The 20,487-nt window shown below is 43.7% G+C and overlaps 1 protein-coding gene across 3 annotated transcripts in view; it reads right to left on the reverse strand.

Moving 5' to 3' along the window:
• Positions 1 to 15,605, reverse strand: part of NUDT9 (nudix hydrolase 9) — a 210,040-nt gene extending 194,435 nt beyond the window's left edge. Inside the window, exons 1-3 of one of the 3 annotated variants that reach the window (XM_086932129.1) lie at positions 6,170 to 6,404; positions 4,237 to 4,383; positions 1,648 to 1,881 (exon numbers count right to left, since the gene is read on the reverse strand). In XM_086932129.1, coding sequence (XP_086788255.1) covers positions 1,648 to 1,881; positions 4,237 to 4,337 — 335 coding nt within the window. In that variant the 5' untranslated portion in view covers positions 4,338 to 4,383; positions 6,170 to 6,404. Of the gene's footprint in view, positions 1 to 1,647; positions 1,882 to 4,236; positions 4,384 to 6,169; positions 6,405 to 15,296 lie in introns of those variants that run through there. The other 2 variants (XM_086932131.1, XM_086932130.1) reach the window with 2 other exon arrangements.
• Between the last annotated feature and the right edge of the window lie 4,882 nt (positions 15,606 to 20,487).

The raw sequence follows: 20,487 nt of genomic DNA on the forward strand, positions 1-20,487 counted from the left end.
GCCTTCAGGTCTAGTGCCTTCACTCTCTCGTTCGTTTTGGCTAGATCGGCCCGAATAAGAGTAACATCCACAGCCACCGTGTCTATCTTGGACACGATGGCTTCGTATTGCTGACTCATATCGGCCTTAAGTCCAGAGATGGCAGCCAATAGGTCTTGGATGATGTACATTTTTTGACTTATATGGAAACGTCAATAAAAATATATTTTAAAAAAAATATATAGGGAGGGGCCCAGTACATCAATACAAAAAGTAATACATAGAAAATGTGATTTAGAAGATGTGAGCAAAATAAGTCAATCAGTGCATTTATTACACACAGAAAGGCAGAGATGTGATCTACAGCCATATTTAAGAAACGTTAAAGCAACTTATATCATAAGGTGGATACTGAAGGGCAAAAAAGGGAAGTAATTCAATCAGGACAGACCAGATATCACCATCGGACCTTTTGTAAAAATTGCTTGTTGAAATTGTCTCACCTGCATGCTTGTTCTACTACTTTTGCTGTAGAGAGGAAAAGTCAGTTGTTACTTCCAGTTTTTAGGGGCTTACAGGTCCGACACGTACAGGAGTTAATGAAAATTATTCAGGAATGTAATAATATGAGATTATGCTGTAGTGTGGGAAAATGAATAGGTAGTGTGTCAAAAAGCTTGGTAACAATTGTTTTAGAACATATTGGAACCAGAACATATACATATATCGGTTAACAGGGCATGCATGTTACACTGTACTACTATATTTTTGTTTTCTTCTCTGCCTTTCAAATAGCGTTTGGAATAATCATTTTCCTTTGTCTTATTTTGTCAAGTTAGGTGTGAAGCTACTAATGTCTAGCTATTTGCATTTTCTCCTGACAGAATAGAATATTTAAGCTTGACGTCTGGTGTAGACACTTGAAAACTAAAACTGTACAATTATAGGCATTAATGTTTTGGGCAATTAAATTGATTTTTGAAATGTTTTGGTATTTCAACAGATAATGCCTTCCAGGTGTACATTTTAGTGGTCGAGTATTTATTAAAGAGTACTGTTACGAACCCTAATGTACCCCAATATAGGCCTAGGTAGGTACACGATCTTTTACCTACATCAGTCCTACCATTGTTCTACATAACAGGTCTGGCGCTGACCTTTTACCTAGTTAGGCAACTATGCACGGGGATAATCTTTTTATGAAATTGTTTTATAAAGAAGAGACTGTAAATTGGGTCTCATGCTGTAACGTATTATCTAAATGATTGTAGCTTTTAGCAATTTAATCTACCTTACTTATATTGTGGTGTAGTATGTTTTTTAATGGATTTCAATAGACTGTTTTTCTTTTTTCTGGTGTAATGTTTGTATGGCCTTGTCGGCAAAATATGATACAAATAAATATACAGTTAACTACTACAGAATATAAAAATCCATATTTACAGTAAGGAAAGGTCAGAATTTGAGAATATGAATGAGAAATTAAAAAAATATATACATATGCAACGGCAGCAAATACCAAAAGATGGTGATGGCTCGCAGCAGGTTTTAGTTTACATGGTTAAAAACTCCCTACAAACCTCGGTAATAGAACTTGACAGCTCCGCAACCATACCTTCATATAGTTCTAAAGTGATACATGACCCACTATACAACTGATCTGCTTACCTGATATCTGGGTCAGCCCAGACGGGTCCGGCTAAAACAGAGGGTGCAGTGTAATCCACTGGCTGATACTCAGGCCAGGATACCGACCAGCTGACCTTGTCATCCGGCACCAAACTGCGCATGACACTGGACTGTGTATACGGAGAGATGCGGGCCTTGGTGTGCACGTCGGAGAAAGGCATGGCACTGAGGCAGTAAGCCCGAGGAGAATTAAACCAATGAGAAAAGTAAGATCTGCAAGAAGAAAAGAAGAACACCCACAATACTTAGAAGACCACAGGCTGCATCTTGTAAGCTGTCTATACATACCAACATCGAATTATCACACCAGCTGCGTAAACAAGTATAAATGTATGGTAATGGTCAGAGAGCAAAGCCGTTGGACAAATGTTACGGTATAAAAGTCAGGAAGTCCCTCATATAGGATAGAGCTTAAAGGCTCAAACAGCAGAAAGATCCCTCAGGTTTAAAAGATGTCCTATTCCTTGCGGTACACAGATCATAAGGTTCAGACAGCAGAGCTATGACTTATCTGCATATCACATGGTGTGCTTCAAATGGAATACCTTCAAAAATCCACACTGAACCCCAGATCGCTTGCACAGGGAAATGTACAGGAATTTTACAGCAGACTCCACTCAACTTGCAGGAATGCAGTCATAACAGGATAGTTGACAAACTGTCAAATACATTGAAGTGGAATACTAAAAGAAATGGAATGCATACAGCTACCTTCAACAGACTACAGTGTTTGTATCCATTTCAATGTGGAGTTTATGAGCGTTCAGGTCTCTTGCCTGCTGCCATACTTGATATATGGCCCAGAACTGGGCACAAAGCTCCATACATTGATGCCAGAAATGGACAGAATTCACCAGGGTAATCCCAGAACCAGGAAAAGTGCCAGATCAGATTTCAGGAGTTTAAATCATTTCTCCAGATGCTAATCCATATATGGTCTTTAGAAATGGGCACAATGCTCACAATAAAGCTTCCACAGGTGAAGTATACAAAGTTAGAACAACGTGTTTGTGGATCTGAATGGCGGAAGGATCATGCCGCCCAAGTAGTAAGGGCCAGCAGACACATTATGGATTAAATAGTGCACCCTATATCAGCTGGGACACATTGTTAAAGATTATGTAGAGTACGCTCTCTGAATCAAAGACCTCTAGGAGCTTTCACAAGTTCTACTGTGGTTCTGCGTATGCCTAGAACGTTTTTTTAATTGGATTCTGCTGTAGTGCTGGAAGACAATTACGTAAACCCTTATTAAAAGCTGATTGGATATTGGCAATATCTTATGTGCAGCCATAAATGACTCCCTTACAAAGTGTGCAGAATGCAGCCGCCAGGCTGATCTGCCATCTCCCACTTAAAACAACTTCAAAGCCCCTCCCAAAATCTCTACATACGCTATAGGTCTTTGAACTCCTTTGTTAAGTGCTTTGAGCTTTGTAAAGCAGGGGCCATATATATATCTTAGAAACAGGATTACTTTTTACCATCCTGACAGAAGGCTAAGATCGTCTGATATGGTCCTGGCAACTCTGCACCGAATACACAAGGTGAGAAGTGGTGGTCACTTTTTCTCTTACCAAGCCGCTAGGCGCTAAATCCGTATTTGTAAAGCGCGAACGACTCACCCTTGGGTCTCAAGGCGCTGGGGGCCGTCGTGGAAATTAAGTGCGCTATTGCCCAAAGTCACATGGTGCTGAGCTGAGCTGCCGACGGAGTCAGGGATCGAACCCTGAACCCTGTGCTCCGACGTCAGCTGCCCTGGAATAAACTATATTTTCTACTCTGATCTGGCAAGAATCTGATATCCTTTTTTAAAAAAATCCTCAAAACTTGCCTATTTTCATGTGCTTGCGTGCTTCCCCTGTTTTCTCTAGGCCTGGCTAATACCTTGCCCTCAGCACCAGTAGAAACCTTTGAGAGTGAGCTGTCTGAGCTTAATAAATGAGAATAAAATGATACCCTTAATTACATCCTGGTGTTTAAGAAAATTCTTCCCTCGGCCCACAAAGGAAGACCGTTTGTGGAGCTACTAATGTAGTTAAACTGTATTTCTGATACTTGAAGGTCAAGGAGCACTGATATGCTCTTCAGAGAACAGGTTTATTGTAGCAGGGGGTATCTTAAAAATGATGTGCCCTGCACAAGAAAATATGGTGCGTTGATTTTGGTTTAGACCGGACTACAGAAACCAGAACGTGATGGGGTCTGAAAACATGTAATTTGTACAGTACTAGAATCAACTCGTGCTTGCTGCTGGTTACTAAATATTCACGTTAAACCCATCCCTAAATAAAGGCACTGTGCGATAGTTATTATCCAGTTTCACGATTGATCAAGAGCTAAAGTCTGTTTTAGAAAGGAGGTCTCCACGTCCAAAAGTCATACATTTAGCTATTGCACCACATCTCCAGCCCTCCTCCCCCACTACAGGTTACAGCGTGCTTCTGTGTGGTACTGAAGAGATTCCATAACTATTTACCACTAATAATACATTTTTTGTTAGAGGTTTTGGTCCTCTTTGCCAGGATGATATAGTGATCAGAACTGGGGCAGGTAGATGGCCAGTACCTGCAAGCCGGCTGGCTGAATCCTAGGTGGGCTGATCGAGAGCCTGCCACAGCAGAGAAGCTGAAAGCGAGTGACAGGGCAGCTACGGCTCGGGCAGTCATCAGTGGTGAGAATCTCGGAAACAGGTGCAGCTTGCAAGAGAGGATCCTGGGGACAGAGACCCCAAAAATCAGGACACAGTAAAGTTTCTCGCCCACACATTGCATTGAAGCCAGCTCGGAGGTCATTGCAACGGATCTCAAGTTGGCCTATGTCTGGCGTGAGTAGTTCACCCCTCCTCCAGCCCTGTAGGTGAAAGTAGCTCACAGTATTTAATTTGAGCCGGTGGTTTCCAGTGCTCAGCAACGGCACTTAATTCTCAACACCGGCACAAATGACAGTCTAAACATGGTAGAGCTGTCTATATAATTTTGGGATGAGCACAACAACAGTGTTTAATTATTCAATATACATAAAGAAATTATTGATACCTTCCGCTCAAGCCATTCTTACAGCTTTAGGAGCCTGCAATAGTCACACTCATAGGAGTGCTACGGTTAGTAGTTGTTTTGGTACTGTCACTGGCAGTGCTGGCAGGGGCAATGAGTGGTGCAAGCTGCAGTAGCCTCCTGACAGACCCTGGCATGCACTTTTTTTATTTATAAAATAAGCACTGATTTTAGAACAGTCAGATGTGAGTTACTCATTCGCCCAAAAGACATATCATGTCAGTGAGTAACCCAGATCTGATTTTTTGTGCATTCCAATTCGTATATTCCAGCATTCAAACTAAAAAAAATGATTATAACTGCCAGAAAACAAAGACAGAGTACGGCAGCTACTCACATCGCCAGACTTCGATTTCTGAATAAACCACACAGAATATGTACAATGATTTTAAAAACTTTATATTGCCAGTGATTTGGAGTTAAAAAGGATGTTGTTGGAGATTGAAACAATACTCTTTAAACTTGGATCATACTATCCCAGAGCCAAAATTAAAGAACAATTCTCAATGTAATGCTTATGCCAAATAAACTGTTATTAATTGGTAATTCAGCAAACCATGAGAATAGCAGTAACATAAAACACCATTATATAATAGTGCTACACTGTTGGTTCAGCTCGGGGTACTAACGGAGACGTTCAGCATCAACTACAATCACTAAGGGGCATATTTATGAGCCCCTTGAGCCACTAGAGTGTCCCTTTTTGTGAAACTCCGGCAGCACAAACCTTGAAATCATATCTTCTAGGCATCGCAAAGCCACTTTGCATAGCCTCATAGATATTCAGTAAGGTAGGGCAGCATAAATCGCCGTGTTTCCTTACTCTGCGCTCTGGAAGAATTCAATGGGGGTTGCAGTGGGTGTTCCATGCAACACCCATGGATTTTGACACGCCCCAGACTGATAAAACCATGTAAACCTGGGGATACGCCAAAACCTTACGCCTTCTGAGATGAGGCGTAATAAGGAGACATATTCCTCTTTACATGTGCAGCACAAATGGGAAGATAAAAAAGCCTCCCAGTGCCCCTTCCTGCAAAAACAAATCCTGCCAACAGCACAGCGTGCTGGCGCTAGGCTACAGTATGGGATAAATACGGTGCATTCCTGTCCTGCTGCCCTTTCACTTTGAACTGACAGCACAGCAAGGAGACTTACTACCCTGTCCTACGCCTAAACTCCATAAATGAGGGCCTAAATGTGCATTCTGAAAGCAGGAGGGGACTGTTAAGCTTTTTTAACACCGCTATTGTCGTTTGAACAGTGCTCAATTATATCGTTTTAGAAAAACCGGAAAGGGCCCTACAAAAACCAACAGAAGCCCACATAACAATCTCATCAAATAGGATGAACAACGAGGTATCGGTAGATTAAGGTGCCGGAGTGGTAGAATTCAACAGAGGTAGAAAGAGAGACATTTATAGGAATGTAACTAGATTCAATACCAGGCACCCTTCGGCTGGACTATCGCCAAGACGATCCTTTAAATTTCCACAGACGTCGTGCCACATTGAAAGCTTATTGGTGGAACAGCTTGTGCGTCGGAAACGGTTCTAGCTTGTTGCTGTTCCCAGCCAATGACCGAAGAGTATCCCGGAAGAAGTCCTCCAAGAACCGGGGTCGCACCCTTTTCTCCACTATGTTTGTTCTTCTCGCTTCCAAGCATCCGGGAGGAGGTCCTTAGCTGCTCCTTTGCCCTTGGTAGGATGTTTACAAACTGTTTCCGAGTCGTTGCCTAGGCTACAGAAACTTGGTGATGTTTACGAACTGTTTCCAAGTCGTTGCCTAAGCTACAGAAACTTGGTGTGCGGTGCGGAAGTTTCCAATTGAGGATTGACCCGCAAGCAACGCATCCATTGCAGTGATTCAACAGTACGTGTCTAATTATCGAGCTTTCAAGAATCGCATTGGGAATGCCAATCAATAAATATTTAAAATAACTAAACAAACACTTTAAAAACTGCTACGAACGGAGAACGAAAGCGTGGATCTGCACTTTTACACTAACGCTTGCTGTTTTTTATAAGCGGGAACTCGACCCGAAGGCATTGGAGCACCATTTACGTTTCAGAAGGGCACATTCATTATTTAGACTCGAGTAGTTTAAACGACTTGCTCAAAAGGTCACACCTAGAACCGAACTTCGGAGGTGGGCTAAAAGGCGGAGTCCACTAGGTACAGTGTGATTGTGCATTAGTGGGTCGTGGGGAGGGGAGAGGATGTTGAGCCCACGACGGTTTTGAATCTTGTTCCCGGGTCACGTGGGCAGCCCTACCGTAGCTCCACATCCTCTCCCCTCCCCACGACCCACTAATGCACAATCATTCACACTGTACCTAGTGGAATCCGCCTTTTAGCCCACCTCCGAAGTTCGGTTCTAGGTGTGACCTTGGAGAGCGCTCCCTGTTCCAGGTCTACTACTGTGTATAGTTGTGGTGCACAGCGCTGAAAAGAAGCCAGTGAGGGCGAAGAGGTTACGGGTGTGTGCTGCCTTAACTTTCAGTTTTGTTTTCTGGGCAGGGCTATCATGTAAGCTCCCGTACTCGGGAGAAATAAGTCATTATCCAGCGTCAATATGCCCATTGGGAGTGAAAGTGCACAATGAAAATACAGCACGCTATATGTCTCGAATATATGGGCTGCAGCAACCAGGTAGTGACCCCTTGCCAGTGGGGATGGTGGTGGCAGCCTCTGTTGTTGTGGTGTTCTCGTCCACATTTGTGGCAAATGTGTGGCAGGGGGCCTGTGTTTAAACTCTTGCTAACGGGTTCAATTCCCAGCGGGTACGCTTAGCTTTTCATCTCGCTAAGGTGGACGACTAGACAACAGCCAGTTGGCAAAATAAGCATCTGTTATTCACTGCCAAGATGCTTCTTTTTGGGGTAGAGGGGGGGGGGGGGGGGGGGTTAAGGAACCCAATGCAATTAAAAGTGTTGCTATATGTCGAATATGGATGGGCAGTTTCAACCTGATAGTGACCCTTGGCTGCTGCTACTCGATAGTCACCCTTTACCAGTTAAGATGGGCGTTGGGACAATGGCAGCACTAAGGCACAGTTTTTCTGTGTTTGTAAGGATCTCATCCACAGGTTCACTGTGTGGTGTGATTCATTTGGTAAAACCTAATACAATGGTATATAATGCTGTATGAGTTCTCTACCTTGGAAAACAAACAATCCAGAGTTCTACTGCTACCTATATAAGGTATTTAAAACGGTTAAGGGGTTTGGGTGCTTTAGTCTGGTCACTTGAACATTATTCACATCTAATTTTGTCCCCAACACCGAAACTACGTCATGCCCAGTGGTAGTTCCAGTTACCTCTGGTGCGGAGTGAGTCCAATGTTGGTGCACAGGGGAACCTCTATGTGGGGAGTATAATTAAAAGAGTGGGTGTCCTAGTTCTCGGTTGCTCATTGCCCCAAGGTGTGCTGTACATAGGTAGCAATCTATAGCAAAAGTTGGGTTATGCTTCTGCTTACTAGCATTATCACCCAGGAAGTTGTGGCATTGCTAGATGGAACCTAACCCATAGGATGCCTTGGGAAACATATGCATTTAACATATTCATAATAAAACTGTTCAAATTGATGGGACTTTAATTAATTTAGGATTTGCTTAGTTGCCAAATAATTATAGGCAGGTTTTCCTTTTCTTTTAATGGTCAGCACTTCTTATTGAGGACTGTGTGGTGCAACACTATTAACATGCAGGGTGCCCAGGAAAGGACATGCATTTTAGTAGAGAATGACTGGTGGTGTGCAGCAGTATTAGCAAGGTTAACAAGGAGTGGGCCGTGGAAAGGAAATTCATTGTACAAGCACATCTCAATAACATGTACAGTTGTTATGGGTTTAAACGCAATTGCCTAATATTTGTCGGCAACGTTTCTCTTTCTCGTTTAATTGCTAGCAGACTTCGTGAAGGACTGGTGGTGTACAACACGGTATGAAAAAGCTTGGGGTGTATACACCGCATCGTTCAGATCAGACATGGATACTGATGGAATTTCCCCGGAAGAGTGCTGGGTTTTCTAGTGTGCGAGAAGGAAGGAGGGAAATCGCGGTCATTAGTGGGTCTGGTGGCTTAATGGACTAATGCATCCACTGCAGAGGCCTGTGTTCGATCTCATGGTCACAGGTTCAAATCCCGGTGGGTCCACTCAGCCTTTCATCCATTTGAGGTCGAAAAAATGAATACCATTGAGTTGAGTAACAATATACATCTGTTATTCGGCGCCAATGTGCCCCGCTGCTGGGGTGAATGTGTGCTTTACAAATACACATGTTATGTTATGTTAGTGCGCCAGCAATTGTCCACCATTGCTTTCTTTGCTGAGTTTCAAGGAGTTAGAAATGCTACTAAAGACTTTAGGGTACGAAAGGCCATTGGGGGTTGGGAACGCATGGCACCGGGGGCACCACACGGTAGGCGTCCCTTAAACATGGAGAGATTGGGGAGGCTTTTAGGGGTCCTACACCGGGTGTGCCGGTCTCAGTATGAGACTAAGTTATTCAGTCTCACCTACGTGCTGGCTTTCTGTGGGGCCCTCCGCATTTCAGAGTTGGTTCCACAGTCAGCAATGGGTGAAGGGGGGTGTTAGATGTAACAGATGTCCGCTTTGAAGTAGAGGCACTTTATTTCAGGATTTGTAGGTAAAAAACGGATCAGCCGGAGGATGCTTCTCAGTTTGCCAACAGAAGCAATTAAAAGGGTGGGTCAATGGCTATCAGCGTGTTTTCAGCGGTGCATGAGGCCTAATCTCGTGTAGACGGAGAGAAATGCCCAGAGGGTGCAACAATTTGTTGATAACAGCAATTCTCCTTTTCAGTCGTTGCCAGTAGCCCGGTACACCTATGTTGGTGTGGGAATTCCTTGAGTGGGAGAGCGGAACAGCAATTCCACAGGTCCAGTCTGGAGGAATCACAAAAGGCTGCAGGGTTTATGCACCATTGGTTGGGGATAAGTGGTCTAAAATTGTGGGATAATTTTGGTCATTTTGAACAAGCGTTATGATCTGGAGCATTTCTCTACCATGACATGTTAGTCATCCACTCTGGCGGCAATTATATGGTGTCCATGAGTAGGCGTAGGGTGCGAGAGGCCTTGTTTTCAGTCATGGCTTAAGTTTCGACAAGGCTTACCGAAGGCAGCAATATTGTGGTCGAAAATGATACCACGGTCGACCGGGGCCAGTGGGGTTTTTGCTAAAAACCATGAACGTATCGATAAAAAAGTTGCACCATTCCATAAACAGCATTTTAGCAAAGTCCTCCATGGGCACTATTAGGCACAAATGGTTACACCCTGGGATGAGAGAGTTGTTCCATCAGGATGGGGTGCATCTGTCTGCCAAGGGGATCGCAATCTTTATCCACACTATACTGGGGGCTATTGTTGAGTACAGTCAGCGCCAGGTGAGGGGGGAGGGTGAGTGCGCCAGGGACCTTCTCACCCTGTGGCGGTGCGCTGACAGTTAACACCAAAAGGGGGCATGCGCTGCAATTGAGGTTAAGCGATTGGATGGACCCCAAGAGGGGATATGATGGAACTGTGCATTGGATAGGCGGTGAGGGGACTGACCTGCAGGTGGTCCTGGACTCTACTGCCAAGGGTAGGCGCAGGGAACGGGACTGACCTGCCGGTGGTCCTGTCTCTACTGCCCTATCCCGCAACGTATGGACTGTGTGGACTATTTGGGAGGATGCTTGTGTTCAGGTACCTCGGTGGGCCGGTGCATATTCGGTGCCCTGTATTTCAAGTAATGCAATGTTTGCTGTAGTGCGTTGGGGCTTGCCGGCACAATGTGGGTCGACTGAGTCGGTCAACAAATATAAGTACATGTGTATCGCAAAGCTGAAATCAATTATAAAGTTATGCCTAATTTTCTTACTGCCTTTGATTTGTGTATGTCTCAAAGTCTGTTGCAATGAATATTGATATATATCCAAATAATACTTAATCCAATCCTGTAGTGGTTGTGTAGATTTATATGATTAATGTGAATAAAAGTCTACGCCTTGGACAACATAACCGATTCTGAATATTCTTGGGCCCGGTGGGCGCGGAGGGGTGTCAGAAGTGAAGGGGACTGAGTGTTTCATTGTGTGCGTACTATGAGAGGACTGTAATAGCACCTCGCACCTGAGAACACTGTGCATCAATCCAAGAGGTCCAGGGCTTCAAATGGACGGCAACATGACCTGGGAGGCAGCTCTAAGACTGTGTACAATAGATGGCTGACTCTGTGCAATGTCAATTAGAGGCTGTCAGATTTGACAGGTTACCCAGTCGCACTCTTCTGGGGAAATCAATCCCTTCTCTTTTGACGTTTGCTCGCTATATACGACTATCCCCCACAACAGAGACATCGAAGCCATAGAGTCACTCTTGATTAATCATGACATCAAGCAAGAACTTAAAATATTCCTGTTGGAATTGCTACATTTCACGCTGTACCATAGTTACTTTTCCTGGAATGAACAACATTTTCAACAACTGGCAGGAACTTCCATGGGGAATTGTGCAGCCCCCAGCTACGCGAACCTCTTTATGCACAGGCTGGAACTTGAAAACATTCTTGAAAATCCCAGATGGCAAAATAAGATTCTAAAATTTTGGAGATACATAGATGATATCTTTCTTATTTGGAAAGGTCCATCGACTGACATTGCAGAATTCATTAAAGAAATCAATGATATTGATGATCATATTCAATTTACCCATTCCATCAACACTGGTTCCATCCCCTACCTGGATGTATTAGTTTCTTTGCAGAATAACCGTTTCCAGACAGACGTATACTCCAAAAAGACAGATAGGAACAACATGTTGATCTTTGATAGCTGCCACCCGATGTCTTTGAAACGGCATTTACCGTACTCACAACTATTAAGAATGAAAAGAATCTCTTCAAACGATCAGACCTACGAAAAGAATGCTAACCTAATCATTACGAAATATCGAGAACGGAAATACACAGACAACATTCTTGAAGAAGCCAAAGCAAGAACACAAGCCATCCCTAGGGAAGAATTGCTTAAAATACACACAAAGGACATGAACCAGAGCAGACCAGTCTTCGTATCCAAGTACTCCACCTTGAGCCATCAAATTAAGAAAGTTGTGTTAAAAAACTGGGAAATGGTTGAGAAAGAACCAGATTTCAAAGGTTTGTTCAGCAAACCATTGTTTGCTTACCAAAGATCTAAAAATCTAAAGGATTTAATTGAAAAGGAGGTACGCAACAAATCTGAGAAATATACAGGAACAATTCCATGTGCCAACTGTGGCCATTGTAATAACATTATTCGTGGCACCAGCATAAACCATCCAACCACAGGAAAACTCAATAACCTTTTTACTAACGCCACATGTGACTCTAAAAATGTGGTTTACCTTTTAAAGTGTCCCTGTGGACTCCCTTATGTGGGAAAGACAGAGAGAAAAATTAAAATTCGAATGACAGAGCATAAAAGTACCATCAGGAACAGATCTACTAAGGCCCCAGTAGCCGCACACTACATTTCCAATAGCCATAACATCAGCCAGATCCGTTTTTTGATTTTGGAGTGCGTTCCTGTGAGGCAAGGCTGTGATAACAAAAAAAGACTGCTCCAAAGGGAGATATTCTGGATCAAAAAACTGAATTCCTGCAACCCCACGGGGTTAAATGAACGCCTCGAATACAGTAGCTTTTTATAAACCCGATTAGCTGTAATATGCCACCTAAGCTACCACAGTATTTAAGACATTGACCTTCCTTTAGAATACATGCTTTAAATATACTTATTATTGCTGTTTTTACCCTAATCACCTTCACCTTATTGGCCATTACCCATGTTTGTTTGCGATTTACCTTTGACTATGCTTTTGATTTTGTTTATGATTGGTTTTTCCTTGTATATGCATTTAGATGTTATTGACCATTCCAAGATGGCTGCGATCTCGTCTACACACAGCACACTCTTGATCATTTCAATGGTTTTATTGGTTTACGTGTTCCTTTATTAAATGCCACAGTTTTATGTCACTTTATCCAATTTCACTTGAACACATTACCTTTCCTTTTCTTTACTCGTTTAACGCTGAACGTTATGTTCTCACACTGTGTCCGCTTCCGGGTCACGTGAGATTTTTCTCTATAACGCGCTCTTTGCGCATGCGTGAACATGCACTAACCGGACCCACTACGCGTTTAACCCGTTTACTAAATCGGTGAGTAATATATCGTGCATGCGAATTTGCACATAACGCGCACAGTTTGATCTTTTTATTTCACGAGCACTGCGCTCTAATCGGCGCATAACATCCTTACCTCCCACTAATACGAGCGCCGAGTTACACGCCACCGCAGCGCTTCCCCTCACCGAACTGCTCATGTTACCGGTTTAACAGCACACGCCACCGCGGCGTTTTCCTTCACTGAAATGTTAATGCGCTTTATGTTACCGCCTTAACAACACACTAATCATGCATAACCTTGGGCCAATTAACACACAGGACCAGTGTCCGTATTCTGTGAGATTCATTTCAAAATCCTTCATTTTCCTTTTCAACAACACTTGGGTTGTGCACGTTTTCCCTTAGAATCTTTTTACATTTTCACCTATGGCACAGCATGTTTTCAGAAAAATTTCACTTATAGTTAGATTATGTAGCTTTTACATTACAAACAGACTGTGACCTGCTTCCTCCCCATTGATTACACTTTATTCTGATTTTACTTTATAGAAATGTATTTCCCCTGATGAAGTGCGGACAGCACGAAATGCATTGGGCAATTGGTTGAATTTGTGGACAACAAAATTGTTTATTGGAATGACGTTGAACTTTCGCATAGCTGTGATGTAACAGCTCAATGTTGAGAAAAAGATTGCACCATTTAATCAGAAGAATAAAATTTGTGCAAAGCACAGCTTTCTTTGGTATATGTTGATGAATACCTTATGTTTGAACTGCATTGAAAGAGAAGGGATTGATTTCCCCAGAAGAGTGCGACTGGGTAACCTGTCAAATCTGACAGCCTCTAATTGACATTACAGATAACTCCCCAATGGTCAGAGGGAGCAAACCGACCAGCACCTAAGCAATCAGAAGTGCATTAAACTTTTGGATTACCTTACAGAGTGCCACACCATCCCCTTTAGACATTTATGACTCTGTGCAATACCACAGTAGTGACAGTATTGGGAGTATTGTAATAGCCCCTTGCAGCTGAGAACACCGTGCATCAATCCAAACGCTTTTCCTACGCACAGCGCACTGCGAATTGTCCCTGAGGTTTCAATTTAAATTGTAAACATATGTTAAATTATTACATCCATCATTAATCAGAATGTACAGGTGAGTTTAAATAATCATTTCATTGATTATCTTTTTTTGTTTCAAAAGAATATTATAAGAAAACAGAAAATCTTAATTTCATGAAGTGTACAATGAAACAAGTCTAAAAGGCATTCAGATATACGAGACATTTGTCCTCAAAACATTTTTTGTGATTCAATTATGGCTGACCCAATACATTTCGAGTTGTGACACCCTTTATCAGGGGCAAGTGAATCTTCAATAATCTGTGAACTGTGGCCTCCTGCCGGAACAGTAAAGAAAGAGAAAAGAAAAGGTATGAAAATTAATAAACTGCAAGTATCTGTGTTAGCATTCACTGTGTCAAAATGTAAATGCGACGGGACGTGCTACAGAGGTGATCCAATACATGCCAAACTGACGTCAAGAGCTATGGATGTGTCCTATTGTGCTCAAGTGGATAAAATGATCCACATGCCAATCCGGGAGTGGAAGTGACCCCAGAAGCCACATGTGACACTTAAAAAAAACGTGCAGTGAGTGATTAGTGGAGTGCTCAATGTGCACACATAGTGCAACCATCGAAATATGGTATGCTCAACTGTCGATTACCTACGAGAGGTGAACACATGTACAGAAGACCCAAATCGGTGATAACATTTCTTAACCTGGAGTGCAGGTTGGAACCTAATTTTGTTTTCATTGTTTAAATGGCGCCTGCACAATCACGGGCGAAATAAATATTCAAGTCTTTCTGTTTTTTGCCGACCCCATTCAAGATTTCAGGAAGGACAACTATTCGATGTTATCCCGATCTCTCACCTTAACAAATCCCCCAGATGACCTGGCATTTTTATGATCATTGTCTGGGCTCTGAATGAGAGCAGATGAAGTTTGCTGAAGCGCGTTTCCTGCCCAGTAGTTAAAATCCCGGTCATTCATTACAATGTTAAGGGTTCTTGTGCTCAAAATAAGATCCACACTCATTGATAGCAGCGGAGCACTTTGCAACTGTTTGTAAAAAAAATAAATACAGTATTGAAGAGGGCAGAGTGCCATCATAAATCAATTAAGTCCGCCAGAGCGGTTGCAACAATTGCTGCCTAGCAGCAGGATATTGTCTGAAAGAGATGCTGCACTGTGATGCTGCTCCCTGCTACTGCCCATGAGGGCTAGCATGTGTTCAGAGAACAAAGGTGGCCAGCTCACCCATTTTCAGACGTGGTGATAATAGCCCTATACAGAGTTTCAACATTTCGAAAACTTACCTTACCGAGCGCCTGTGGAGCAGAGACTTCTCCGTGGTCACTGACTCGCAAAGGGAACATGGCCGCACAGCTCACGCTCGCCTAACGCTTCTCCTTCCTCCGCATATGCCGTACTGCGTCACTGAATGCAAATGCCCAAGTGTCAGAGAGCATTTGCCTTAATCTGCCGGCAGAAGTGATCGTCGTGCGACACACCCACACATGGGAGGCGACACAGTACTGTGTCCCGACAAACACTTTGGAAAGCTCTGGGTTAGGGGAATACACGCAAATCAATGACCATCCCTGGCTCGCATCTGGCAGGCATCTAACACGATACTACAAGAACTTCCTTTACATGCTGATGCCGTCCGAACCCTCTGGTATTGATGGTTTCACCCTCTCTTACCTCGCTTAATTGATTACGTAAAACAGGCGTTTTATTTATCTTTTCCCAGCGCTCTTTTCGTCATTAGAGGGTCTCTTAGCGCAAAAGACAAGAAAGCTGGTGGAATTTAGGGTGATTACTTGGTAAATGTTTATTTCACAATGTTTGCTCTGTGCGCACTAAATATTAAACACGTTACACACATGATAAAACAGACTTTGGTGCCTAAACAGTAAGACGTACTGTATTCCTCGTTAATAATTCAATTTTTTTTCCATAGGCATCAGAACTAAACAATGAAGGGGCGCTATAGAAATGGCAAGAAGCCTAAATTAAAGAAAAAAGAATTGAATGCTTCCGATGCCCGGATCTGCGAAGTGGATCGCACGAGGCGCTTTTTGCTGTTTGGAGGGGTGCAGAGGTTTACGAAAATATGTTTAAGTTTCTTATTGAAAGGAGGTAGGTGGACTCAAAGTTGATAGTTAAACTGGAGACCAAATCCCGGCGTAAATGCGTGTCTGCTCCGTTTCTTGTTGCTCACTTTCTTTCTGACTTGTAAATCTACCTTCCGATATTTAACGGTAACGCGAGAAACCGACCGCGTTCTAAACTAACAAGTAACAAACACTAGCGCCTCGCGCGGCGGGGGGGAGAGGAGGGAGGGCGGGTGTGATTCACTCGCGGGAGCGATAATTGCGACCAGATGGGCCGCTCGCTCCCGCAAGTGAATCTCCTGACGTGCACGCGTTGCCATTGAAGGCAATGGAATGCATGCACGTGCTTGGCTGAAAAGCCAGAGCGATCACAAGAGGTATTTTTGCCGTTGCAACTCATGCACCTTGCGAAGGCGAGACCAAAAACTGCTTTATTTAAAAGCTGTCCCAGACATGGAGGTCTGCTGAGCTCAGTAGACGCCTCCCATCAAACTCTGGCCGGAAAAGTGACAGGTCTGGCCGCAAACTCTGGCCTTAAATTTGTCAGGTCTGGCAGCAAACTCTGGCCTTAAATTTGACAGGTCTGGCAGCAACTTGCTGGCCATAAATGTGACAGGTCTAGTCTTAAATTTGACAGGTCTGGCAGCAAACTCTAGCCTTAAATTTGACAGGTCTGGCAGCAAACTCTGGCCTTAAATTTGACAGGTCTGGCAGCAAACTGCTGGCCTTAAATTTGACAGGCCTTAAAAAATGACAGGGCCTGGTCGCAGACTGCTGGCCTCAAACACTCTGGTTTTAAAATGGGTGACATGTAGGGTTAGTCCCAAAAGTGACAGGTTTGGCTGCAAAACATGGGGTAATTGTGTATGTGTTTAAAAAAGTGCATCGAAAAAGTGTGTGCATGTAGTAGGGAAATGCCTGGGCATGTTTAAAACTGGGGGGTTGCAGACAGGTGTTGGCTGAACAGCTGCGGAGCAGTCCTGAGTCCCCTCAGCCAAGGGCCTGGGAGGAAGACTATGGCATGTAGGTGTCAAAGTGGTAAAGGGTCTTTCTTCAGAAGCAGCTGATCGTAAAAGGGGAGCTTTAAAAATGTAGTTGGTGGTAAACCCATAGGATGTTTTAAAAAGCACAACCATGTTCAGTTTCCCAGGAAGGCTAGGGCCTGATATAAAATAATAAACCAAAGCCACCCCTGAGCTTTGAGATGCGAAGAAAAAAGACAGGTGGCATGTAGAGCCAAAGCTTCTCATGAGACCCTGAAACAGGGTGCCAGCTGTTAGGATGTAATTCACACACACCCAAAGCCCCTGGTCCCAAATTTTACAGGCCTGGCAGGAAAATTGACAGGCTGGTCCCAAACTTGACAGGCCTGGCAGGAAAAACTCTGGCCTTTAACCCCTTCGCTGCGGCGGCTATTCTGCCGCAACGCTAGGGAAGGGGGGGGGTCGCGCGGCGGTCCCATGCTTCTGACGGAACCGCTCCGTCACGGCTCGCGGGCGAGCTGTGCTTGTGACGGAACGGTACCGTCACGAACCCGCCCGCCCATTAATCAGTCAGCGCAGGCGCGGAATTCGCGCCGCGCAGGCGCGGCGAGCGGGCCGTGACGGAACCGTTCCGTCACAAGCACAGCTCACCCGTGGCTTGTGACGGAGCGGTTCCGTTACAAGCATGCAACGGGTTAAAAAAATAAATGACAGGTGATGGGGTTTAGGATTGGCTCTGGATCCTGGTCCCGGGATCCCACCTTCCTAGGAGAAGGACCAAACAGCTATAACACCTGAGCCCCATTATAAAAAAATGACAAGAAGGTGTAGAGAGTTTTGCGATTGCCACCCAAGCACCGGTGACTAACCCTACGCTTCCCAAGATAGGCCATGAGTTTGAGTTTTGTTTTTTTGCAGATAAATACTGACATTCTCAAAACACATTTAAAACAAAACCATAGTTAAAGTAAAAGACCAATAAAAAAATAAACCATATATCGAGCAACTGTAACTTAACAGACTGTGAAAGGTTTAAAAATAACTGGCCCTTATTGTGCAGCTTATTTATTTCAGCTACTCTCTGTCTAGTACCTTACACAGCTGTTCCTTCGATTTGATTCTTTTTATGTTACTTTATAATATCTTTTGTGTTGATTGTATGACAATGCTCCTTTCACGAAGTTTTTTTCTTTAATTAAAAACATGGAAAAAGTATTGGTAAAATCAAAAATCGACTTTCCTTATGGCGCTCCCTTGCAGAAACCGTATTTTTCATTTTCACAGGACATTCTGTTGACTTTATCACTCGCCAAAGTCACATGGCAATCTGAAATATTGAGATTCATGCACCACAGGCACGCGAAGGGCGCTAACTGGGGTGTATTAGGTTACAGACACAACATAAACAAAGCACACCTTCATGACTGTACTACCCCATGTAAGGCCAAGGGTATAGTGAACTGCGGTGGCAGCAGCGCAGGAAAACATCGGAAATCTGACCCTTCATGTTTAGGACGATCTTGCATGGATTAAGATTTATGTTTTGGGAATACACAAAAGTTTCAAGTAGTGTGCTTGAAAACCATCAGCAGTCTCTAGTTTCCAGGAGTACGCCCGAGTAACATCTGTGAATAATTTACTCTTTGAACTATGCAAACTTCCACATTATGCAAAACTGCAAAAGAAAATGTCATCGATTTTATGCAGTGGCACGTTTTATATTTTTTTTTGCCACGCATGATATATTTTTCAAGTGGCAAAACCTAGTAAACTACAAGATAAACCACATTTGCTGTTATTATATTCCAGTTCCAACCCTGAGAGGGATTTACCTCTGCTCTTGGCAGGGGTAAACCTCTTATCATTTCCATGGTAAAAACTGGTCGGAAAAAAGTTTGCTAGTATTCAAAACTCAAGTGATTCCAAAGTTTCCAGGTAGTCTCTGCCTTGGGACGCTCTGCAAATCTCCATAGATTTACTCCTGAAAAGTACTACATATTGGTGGGCAAATATTAAACGAGCAGATGTAGTGCCTAATGTATACAAAAATGCAAGAACTAAAGATTTTAATATTTTCTTAGAAGCTCGCTTCTTGTGCTGCTAAATACTGGAGTTGTGAACACCAAGATTCCTTGCCAGGCCTCTTTTTTCCAACACCCCACGTTTCATGTCTCTTTGTGTCACTCCTGTTGGATTTTTTGTCGCTGTTTGTTTTCTTTGTGTGTCACCATTTGCCTACCGTTTCTTTCCTCCCTTTTCAGCCTTTCTCGTTGTTAGCCCGAGTTTGTGTCTTAGGATGAGAAAAAAGCCACTTTCCACAAACATGGGAGCCAGTGGCATCCTCCAGCAATCCCCCATCTCCAGAGCACCCCTCTGGCATTAAGTACACTGATTTACAAGTGCAAGGCCACCTTTGGTGATATCCTTGCATCCGTTAACCAGGCCATATGAATGTGTATGTTCAACTCAGATGTATTTTAAAACCAGGCCCATACCTCAGACAGAAGCCATTAGTTTACAGCTCAGTATCAGGTCCAGAGGACAGTTTGGTGATTGAAATGTTTAAATCCACAAATTCCACGTGGTTCTTTGTCAGCAACAACAAACACCGAGATCGGTTGCAGAGCTTTGGCAAGATGTGCATTAACATAGCAGGGAAAGAAAAATATAAATAACACACATTTTATTTGCAAAGGGTATTTGGAAAATCATGGTACATTTGCTGGATGGGTGAGATTCTGCACTTACTCTCAGAGACAGTTTTGGTTCTCCCATGTTAGTCTATAAAGTCCGCAATCAAACATATGTAACTTACAGGAATCCTGGCATTTTAGCTTAAGGCACACCATCACACTCATGCAAACACTGCTGCTACCTTCTATGATGATGAAATCAAGGGATAGCACTGCAAAGGGCAACTTGTGGAAAAATCATGTGGCCATCTATAAAGGGTTCCTACTGCGTTCAGATGTGGATTGTTGGTTGGTTTGCTCCTTTCTCGGCGGTGCGCCCCGTTGTGGCGTCTCCCCGTGCTGGCACCCGGTCTTCGAAGCTTCATGGTCCACGGTCGTGGAGGGACCCGCAAAAAGAAAATGCCACCTAAGGAGCCCAGAGAGCAGTTCAAAACCGTGACAAGGAGCACTACATCAAAAGCTGCCGCAGGAGCTGTAGGAAATAGTACAAATACGGCGCTGACAGGCGGGAAAAAAATGCTGGTAAGCACCAGGGCTGATACGGACGTATCCGACTCAGCGAAAGGGAGGGTTCCAACTGTACCAGCGCTGTTCGAGAAACAGACTGCCAGAAACCGCAAGGTGAGCGCGATGTGTGATATTGATAAAACAGGCAGAACGGGGTAGACATCAGACGAGGTGGCACAGACTTTAAGCGGCAACGCCATTGACGGT

Source organism: Lissotriton vulgaris, chromosome 7, assembly GCF_964263255.1.
Source record: "Lissotriton vulgaris chromosome 7, aLisVul1.2, whole genome shotgun sequence".
Lineage (NCBI taxonomy): Eukaryota > Metazoa > Chordata > Amphibia > Caudata > Salamandridae > Lissotriton > Lissotriton vulgaris.